Here is a 9,249-nt window from a genome sequence, read left to right as displayed (position 1 = left end):
TGGAGATGTTCCCGATCCGGACTGATTGAGGTCTCCCAGTCAGGAAATCCAGGATCCAGTGGCAGATGGAGGTGTTCAGGCCCAGTAGGTTCAGCTTTCCAATCAGGTGCTGAGGAATGATTGTGTTGAATGCTGCACTGAAGTCTATGAATAGCATTCGAACGTAGGTGTCCTTCTTGTCCAGTTGGGTGAGGGCCAGATATAGGGTGGTGGCGATGGCATCATCTGTTGCATGGTTGGTGCTATACGTGAACTGCAGCGGGTCCACTGTGGTCGGAAGCAGGGTCTTGATGTGCCTCATGACGAGCCTCTCGAAGCACTTCATGATGATGGATGTGAGTGCAAGAGGATTGTAGTCACTGAGGCAGGACACTGAAGACATCTTCGGCACAGGGACGATGGTGGTAGCCTTGAAGCACGTTGGAACGATAGCGCTGCTCGGGCAGATGTTGAAGATGTCAGAGGAAACATCTGCTAGCTGATCTGCACATCCTCTGAGCACTCTGCCAGGAATGTTGTCTGGTCCAGCAGCCTTCTGTTGGTTGACTCTTCGTAGAGTTTTCCTCACGTCAGCCGTGGATAGACACAGCACCTGGTCGTTGGGATGAGGGGTGGTCTTCCTCACTGCCACGTCATTCTGCGCCTCAAACTGGGCGTAGAAATTGTCCAGAGCATCTGGAAGGGAGGCATCACTGTCACAGGTGGGTGATGTTGTCCTGTAGTTGCTTATGGCCTGAACGCCCTGCCACATGCGCCGCGTGTCGCTGCTATCCGTGAAGTGACTGCCGTTTTTCTATTAGAATAAACTTTGCCTATTTTTGTATTTTAGAACTTTGTCATGACCCTTCGATTGCACGCCAATAAATCATTATACAACTCTATACATTCTTCAATCGTATACTATAAAATCCAACAGTTCTAAATATATTAAAAAGGATTCAATATGTGCATACTGTGAATAAGAGTCGCGGGAAGAGCTCAGTCTTCATGAATACAGCAGTAGTTCTTAACTGCAAGTCTACATTATCCATATGAGATTATCTATTGAAGCAACAGTGAGAAGTGGCATAAACTGTTGTTGGGAAGTGCAAATCTTTAAGCTATCCATGTGTGTCCATCCACAGCAGCAGAAAGTGAGTTATAACTGCAGAAAGCTCCAAGCAGAAGATCATCAAGATGATAAAAATGAATAAAAGCAAACAGCAGCCAGTCGGGTACACTGATCTTAATTTATTCTCAGGCAATATAAATTAGTTGTTGTTTCATGATTCAATGCCATCTATACAGGGTCTGTGGAATAAAAAAACCATACATTAGCATGTTTCCTTATTTTATTTCATGTTTATTTAATGTTTCTTTCATGTGAATATAATTACATAAGCCTTTATTGTTCGAGAACTCCGTAGTGATCTAGTACAGTAAATGTGATCTAGACCACAGGATTATATACTATCTTAGTTCATTTTAATTAGCTTTGACCTGAACTAACCTGAACCCGGTCTTAAAGGTCTTCTGTGAACCACTCGTGTTCGCTGATCTGCTGGAGGCTTGGCCGTTTGTTAGGGTCCTGTTCCAAGCACCACTCGATCAGATGGTGGCAGGCTGTGTGGACAGTGATGTGATCAGAGGCAGAAATTTCCTCACTACTTTTTAACTTCTGATTGCGACTTCAATATCATTTCTCTCCAATTTTCAGCTTTTTGTAATATCTTAATGTGATGCTTCTGCATTTTCTCACCTTTAGACAGGCCAGGCTTGAAATGCAGGGTCCCGGCAACAACTTCCTCGTCAGTCATGAAGGGCATTTCTCCACAGACTATACTAAAGAGGAGTATACCGAGACTCCAGACAGTAGCGGGGTAGGCGTTATACTCCTGTTGCAGAATCCATTCTGGAGGCCAGAAATCTGGAGTTCCTGAATGAAAGAGCAAGAACACCATCAGTAACATCACCCGTCCGTCCATTTTCCGTACTGCTTACCCTACACAGGGTCGTCGGGGAGCCTGGAGCCTATTCAAGGGGGTTCGGGGCACAAAGCCGGGCACACTCTGGATGGGGTACCAACCTATCGCAGGGTGCAATCGCACACCCGTTCACACACTACAGACAATTTGGAACTGTCAATCGGCCTACAATGCATGTCTTTGGACTGGGGGAGGAAACCGGAGTAGCTGGAGTAAGCCTGAAGCACGGGGAGAACATACAAACTCTGCCCACGCAAGGGAGAGGCGGGATTCGAACCCCTAACCACTACGCCACCGTACCACCCCACAGCAACATCACAAATTAGATATTCAATCCATTCAATTATATGCCATATCTGTTACTCCTCGATGTGCAATTACCTGCATATTCCTCGTAGGGTGTGTCCTGCCACAAATCGCCACAGCCAAAGTCAATTAATTTGACTTCCATCGTGTCGGTGTTGAAAAGAAGGTTTTCCGCCTTGATGTCACGATGGAAAACGCCGCGATTATGGCAGTAGCGGGCAGCCTCGACCACCTGTAGCACGAAATCAAATAATACCATCAGTCTCACTCACTGAAAAAGAAGCAGAACACTGTCTGCCTGGATCAACAGCAAAAGTGCTGAATTTAATTCTATCAAAGCACAACTACTTATATCAGTGACTGCATCAGTAACTATGTATTATAAGAACAACCAGTCACAGCAAGACTGCAACCTTACAGCCACATCACATAGTCACAGCCAAAGCATACATGAGTAGACCTTCATTAAAACAATTCACTCACACACATATCTACATACTCACAAACACAAACCAAATTATGCTGCTGTGGATTGTTATTGTTAATATTCCTATTACTTTACCATTATTATCTGCATTTTATGTGTCAGTTTGTATCGTCCATCTTTAACCTTGTTACTTTGTGAAGCATCTGATAACATTAGCAAACTCTCTAAAACAAATTCCCGGGTCCTCCAAAGAGGGGTCATGGCGGTGGGAAAAAAAAGATGAATCACCTGCCACATGATGATTTTGGCCAGTGGTTCATCTAGTACGCCTTTCTGACTCATACACAGATTATACACGTCCATGCAGGGGACGGGTCTCTCCAGGACCAACAGGAAGCAGTCGGGCATATCGAACCAATCCAGGAGCTGCAGAACGTTCTTGTTGTGAGGTGGCTTTGATACAATTTGCATTAAAGCCACCTCTAGAAGGAGCTTGCAGGACTCGCCAGGCTAAAATTAGAAGAAGCATAGTTAGCATGGGTTTGGAGTAGGGTGACCACCTGTCCCACATTTCACAGGATAGTCCTGAGAATGGAAGGTTGGTCCCAAATAAACAAAATGAGCAGTTCACAGTTCACATGAATGAATTAGTATAAATTATGTTCTGGTAAAAACATTTTAAATCGGGATCTTTCATAATTTGATTACATTTAAAATTCTCTTTGTGGGGGCGGATTCAAGCTAGTGCTTCATCAGAAGTGTTGAAGCAGAAAGTAAAAGCCTGATATACAACTAAAATAAATGACTTTGCTGTTTAGCTACTCTTCGACTCAATCTCAGTTCTTTACTCATGTGTGTAATACTAATGTGTGTAATACAGTATATCATGATGTAATTAAGCTAGTTTAGAGTGTCTGTTACCTTTAGCTTACGTTATATCACTCGATCATTTTATAACTAATATATTGTTGCTTATATGTTTTGATTCCTGCTAAATGAATGAAAAAACTCTAGTCTGATTTACTTTGAATTATTATTGATTATTAGGCTATTATTATAGTTATTATAGTTTTAATAGATTTGAAAGTATCAATAGAAGTAAAACACTTGGTGTAGACAGACAGATGTTGGTTTATGATCATTGCTGTCCCACTGTACATTTACATTCGCCCGCATCTCACTCCTTTGACCATGTTTCTCGCAGTTAGACTCAATCACACACAGTGCATGTATATTAGCATTGACAGTACTGTGCAAAAGTCTTAGGCACCCTATTTTTTAAAGTACCAACTTTGGTATAGATTTTTATTTGATGACTTCTACATTATCGAGTCAGTCCAAAAATATATTAGATTTCCAAACATTAGTTTTCCAGCACAAAATGAAATGTTACAGAAAAATGTTTGTATGTCGGAAAAGAAAGCAGCATATTAAGCGATAAGAGACACTTTTCAGACAAAAAACACAATGAAGGCTGCCGGGTTTTGCTGCAAAAATAAGAAGCAAGTGTGAAAGTCAAAATCTCAGAAGAACCGTGGCTGGTTCTGCAAGCTGCTCAATAAAACTTACAGCTCATTACCTTATAAAACTGCACTAATTCTTCCTGAGACTACTAATTTTTTTTTAAAGCAAACGGTCATCACACCAAATATTGCCTTTGTTTCATTTATTACTGTTTATTGCTCATTAATTTCATTATTTTTGAAGGCATCTTTGCTCTACACCATTTCTTTGCATGTGCCTAAAACCTTTGCACACAACTGTACATCTCTTGCTATTAACAGAAATGTATGATATCTGTAACAAGGCAAATTTTTGTGAGAATCAGTCGGACATAAAAGCTAGTTCATTTTTTCAGGGTAGAAATGCATCTCTCCATAGACTTGCACTTGTTTATGAGCAATCCTCACCCTGCTATTGTAGTGGGGGAGTCGACTTATGAATGTAGTTAGCAACACTGGCTAATTCAGCATCTAAGATTCTTATATCTGTGCTGAAACATGGCTACAAGTTGAATTGTTTTTGTTTACAGTAGCAGGTGCAAGTAAATGGAGACGTCCTCTAAACATAGTTTAGGTCTATAAAGCAATTGTAAAAGCAGGAGTAAAATAAGTTTACTTACAATGGGGATGTAGAAATCTGAGGCATCCTTGGCAATGTATTTAATTGCAACCTAAAAACAATGAGTACACTTATTACCAACAGTCCCTGCATTAGCAGTCAACAGATGTAGATATGCTTGAAGAGTTTAATGCACAGTGTAAACAAATTTGAATAAACAAATAGGAAGACAGCCTTAGGTGACAAGTTTCCTTTATAGAGTGGTGGAACTGCAGTGAAGGAAGTATTAACTAGAGCAGTAGCTCTGCTTAATGTGTTATCTAATTGCAACAGATGGTAAAACGAACATATTTCTTTTTGTATTTTACTATTTATAGCTTCAGAGTTGGTTAGCCCTTTATGTTCTGACAGTTGGCAGTGTAATGTAGCTAACTACATAATCAACTTGATTCATGCGTAACTGAATAATAATAAATGCTGTACATTTTCACAGGATTTGCAATATTGTAATATCATCTGTACCAGCATTTCCTTCTTTCTATGAGAATGATTATCCTTAATGATTGTCATATAGTCGCTATTCTTCCGGTTTCACCTATTTCAAACGGTCACTTTAATTCCATCTTCCTGGTGTGTTTTAAATTGTTGGTAAATAACAAAATGTCAGTAGCCCATTACTGAAATAATAGAACATTTTAAATATTCTTCATAATAATAAAAAAAAATACAATGAGGATTTTGAATCATGTGAGGTACACCTACAAAAGAGGGGGGCAATTTACCTGTTGTCCATCTTTCTTACAAGTTCCTTCATAAACTGTGCCAAAGCCTCCACTCCCCAGTATGTCACCCATGGTGTACAAGGCAAGAAATCTCTGTGCTGTAGAAAGTAAAAAGTATCAAATGAGCCTCATGTTCAAGGCCAGTAATACATGAATGTTTTATTGCATATGTTTTTTTTTTAAATGAGTGATACAAAAGTACAATAACTATAATTATGTCATGATGGCCTTATTACACCATTCTGTAACCGGGCTGCTTTCATGAGCATTTAAGCATCATCTAGTCACATGACCAAAATGAGACCCAAAGAAGCCATCTAATGCCAGGTACTTTGTAAGTGTTGTTGTGCTCTGAGCCAATATGTCAGAAATGCCAGCTTTACTGATTTTGGTAGATTCGAATGTTGCATTTTGAAATATTGGTGTAAATGATGGATTATAACATACCCTCTGGTTCAGTGAGGAATTTCAGACACGAAGGATGGAAAGTGGGCATCTCTTGGACCTGAAAGTTAAATATCATATCATATTATCATAGCTTATTCTATCATAGCTTAGTATACTGTTAATAAAACATGAGAAATCTTGCATGTATTCTGTATGCTGAGAAAGTTCGTGTCCATAGGATCCGAAATCAACTTTATAAAAGAATTCTTTTATATTGTTTAGATGTATTGCTACACCAGTATTTGGCTTAAGAATAAACTGTTCTTTATTAAAGTTATATCTTATTTTTATCACCTCGCTGTCCACATCCCAGACCTCAGGCTGGAGTTCCGAAGTATTCACATAGGTGGTGGACGTTTCAGGCATCAGAGAACCATCTGACTCTGAGTCTTCATCCCACATCTCAGCCTGCAGCTCCATGGCAGTAAGATGGAGAGTGAACTTTTCAGCTGTCAGGAGACCCTGTGACTGAGAGTCCACATCCCACACCTCCTGCTGCTCTGGGATAATATAATCCTTCCCAGGAATCTGTTCCACCTTCAAAGCAAGAAGTTTTGCACAGGTAAATACTGGACATTTTTGCATGAACTACAAATAATACAACAGAAGTATGAACTAACGTAAAAGATGAAAGGTTTGTGGACAATGATGGAGAACACTTCTCAGCATTTAGTAATCTTTAAGACTAAAGTGAAGGCTTGTTTATACGTTTTTATATGCACACCTTGTGTAGGCACAGGTAGCGAAGATTTACCAGCCAGTTGGGTTCTTTGGCCTTCCCTCTGTACAGTTCCTCAGAGAGCTGCAGAAACAGACAGGGAAGGGAAATTGGTGCTCTGCATTTAAAAAAACCTGAAATCTTTTTACAAATATTGTTCATTTTATTTACCCTAATAAGACGGCTCATGAGGATGACTGTGATGTTGCTGGGGAAGGTGGCTACTGCCGTAGCAATGGTCCTGCAGTAGTTCCGGGCTTGAGCAGAATGTCCAGAATCAGCTAGCCTTCCGGCGTGAAGTAGCTTGAAGATCTAAGACAGGAAGAGTCGTTCATTCTTAGTATAAGCTGTCACTACAATTTGATCAATTAGAGACCATGTCATTAATATAAAAAAAAAAGAGATTTCAACCTGAAAGTTTGGCTGTGTGAACCCAGAGTTCAACCAGAGGGCATACTCATACACTTCAGTTCGTTCGAAGGCTTCCCTCATAGCTGACTTCCCAAATGGCAAACTGGTCAAAAAATTAAAAATAAACAAATAAAAATTTAAAAAGAGACAAGTGTATCAGTAACAAGTGATGAAAATAATCCCACACATGCACACACACATGAACACAACATACCCTCCAGATCCAATCAGGGTGAAACTGGTTCTGTCATTGTACGAGTCCAGCTCAACCTGTGCCACCACATAACAGACGTGAGCTGGGTATATTTGTCCTCTGGACGCTGCAGAAAAATCAAACATTCATGTAAGGATAAGGGTCCATCAAATAGTCCTTGATAGAATTCATGATATCATTATAGCATAACATGGGATATATGCAAATGTATGCAAATTCCAGTAAAAATACAGTTACTGTTGCGTTTATCCATACCAAGTGTGTCTCCAATTTTAATGACGGATTCCCTCAGCTCATCTTCTGCGTCATTAGAGTTGGATAAGCGACGAGCGAGAAGAAGGCACCAGTGATCCTCTGTCTCAAGATCTCCGAGCTGTAGCATGAATTGTCATGTCAGTCAGCATGATACTTGCTAAACCAGTACATAGATATATATTCATAACCAGACAGATGCATGCTGATGTGCTTTTAATACCTTATTCTTATAAGCACTGTAGCCCATCCAGAGGAGTGGAGTGATGTCCGTCATCATCACATTCTGCAAAAGAAATTTATTTTAGAATTAATCCATGTACATATTTATTAGAATGCAAAGATTTTGTGCCTTCATGGTCAATAAATTCACTTAAAATACCGTAATTTACAAAACATAATTAATACACTTACTCCATTTTGGGTGCAGAACTTCTCCATGATAAGCCAAAACACATAGGCTGCTTGTTGGTCAGGTATATCATCCTTAATCAGACACTCATGGGTCTTTCTCCGGATAAAATCAAGCAAGTCCTCCTTCTTCATCTTTTTGCTGCAACACATGTTCGTATAGGTGGATTATGGCACATACGCTTTGATAATATGTTTCAGATCACTACTGCTGCAATAGCCTGCATATTTACTGTTCAGCTCCTGGGTGTTAAATGAGAGAAGAAAGGAGGTCTCACCTCAGAAGAGGACCTGGAAAAGTTGCTATCTCAAGGTCATGATGTGACAGCCACTGATCACACAGGTAGTCAGTATCACACAGGATGACTGGCTTCCCTAGAGTCAAATACACAGTTAGAGCTACATAGAAAGACTGTGATTCTGTGTTCTGATAAATAAATGTTTTTCTTTCTCCCACAGTGAGACATTAATTGTACTAGTGCCATTGACCTTTTACTAACATGCCTCGACGGGTTGTAGATTTACTCACTGTTGCTTTGTATAAACTCCATTGCAGCTGTCTTACCTGGTCCTTCTGTAGGCTGGGGTGTAGTATCCATACAGGGACTGTTTATAAGCAGTAGGTCCAACATTTTCAACAACACTTTGGAAAAAAGATCAACTGGGTCAGCGAAGGTGTGTATGTTTCTCTGTGTAAAAAAGTGTTGTGTTTCTTAGGTCTGGAAATCTACACATTCTAGAATCTAGGGTTGCTATGTGAACCGTGATTTAAATAATGCACAGCTGACACCATTTGAATTCAGTGAAATGGAGTCATTCAAAAATGTCCAATCAGTCTGAGTGAAGGGGCAACGATCAAAAATAACTAGCAAAGGGGATTAAAAACTACAAACAAGTCTTTTTATGCTCAGATGACATGAGACTCACTCAGGCCTATGCATTGTTAGTGTTGTAAATGGAGAAACCTAAAGGGATCTGAGTGATTTATTTTCATATGTTGATATAGTTCTAGACATTTGAAACTTTTTATTCTGGCCCTGATTGTGCTTAATTGTATGTTGTTGTTTTTTTTGTTGTTTTTTAAAAAAACTTTTACATATATTGCGTAATCTCATATTTTTACCTCATGGAAATAGGACACAGGGTCCAGATGGCGACTAAAATGGTCGCCAGTGCGACTAACTTTTTAATTTTGCGACCATGTTTTTTTCTGCCAGTCGCCAGTGGCCACCGTTACCCACAAACAAAATGTAAAA

At 39.9% G+C, this 9,249-nt stretch overlaps 1 protein-coding gene across 1 annotated transcript; it reads right to left on the bottom strand.

The window, feature by feature from the left end:
* Window positions 1-1,015: 1,015 nt before the first annotated feature.
* Window positions 1,016-8,957, bottom strand: LOC128612492 (serine/threonine-protein kinase pim-1-like). Its single transcript, XM_053632755.1, has 17 exons — window positions 8,559-8,957; window positions 8,272-8,368; window positions 7,997-8,135; window positions 7,806-7,868; window positions 7,586-7,703; window positions 7,117-7,436; window positions 6,877-7,017; window positions 6,712-6,789; window positions 6,282-6,524; window positions 5,988-6,045; window positions 5,541-5,638; window positions 4,820-4,870; window positions 2,986-3,207; window positions 2,346-2,502; window positions 1,739-1,915; window positions 1,490-1,602; window positions 1,016-1,290 (listed from the first exon to the last, which is right to left on the bottom strand). Exons 6-16 carry the CDS (start codon window positions 7,195-7,197, stop codon window positions 1,502-1,504), a joined length of 1,407 nt encoding a protein of 468 aa, XP_053488730.1. The 5' UTR covers window positions 7,198-7,436; window positions 7,586-7,703; window positions 7,806-7,868; window positions 7,997-8,135; window positions 8,272-8,368; window positions 8,559-8,957; the 3' UTR covers window positions 1,016-1,290; window positions 1,490-1,501.
* Window positions 8,958-9,249: the final 292 nt, after the last annotated feature.

Source organism: Ictalurus furcatus, chromosome 9 (genome assembly GCF_023375685.1).
Source record: "Ictalurus furcatus strain D&B chromosome 9, Billie_1.0, whole genome shotgun sequence".
In the NCBI taxonomy this organism is placed as follows: Eukaryota; Metazoa; Chordata; class Actinopteri; order Siluriformes; family Ictaluridae; genus Ictalurus; species Ictalurus furcatus.
The sequence above is the reverse complement of the archived record's forward strand: the minus strand, read 5'-3'. Positions and strand labels throughout refer to the sequence as shown.

Bases quoted from the DNA above. Each gene is read 5' to 3' on its own strand.
- LOC128612492 (XM_053632755.1), bottom strand. From the start codon at position 7,197: ATGAGGGAAGCCTTCGAACGAACTGAAGTGTATGAGTATGCCCTCTGG. The intron at 6,790-6,876 runs GTAAATAAAATG...CTGTTTCTGCAG, and splicing joins TCATGAGCCGTCTTATTAGG to CTCTCTGAGGAACTGTACAG. The intron at 3,208-4,819 runs GTAAGTAAACTT...TTCTAATTTTAG, and splicing joins CAGATTTCTACATCCCCATT to CCTGGCGAGTCCTGCAAGCT.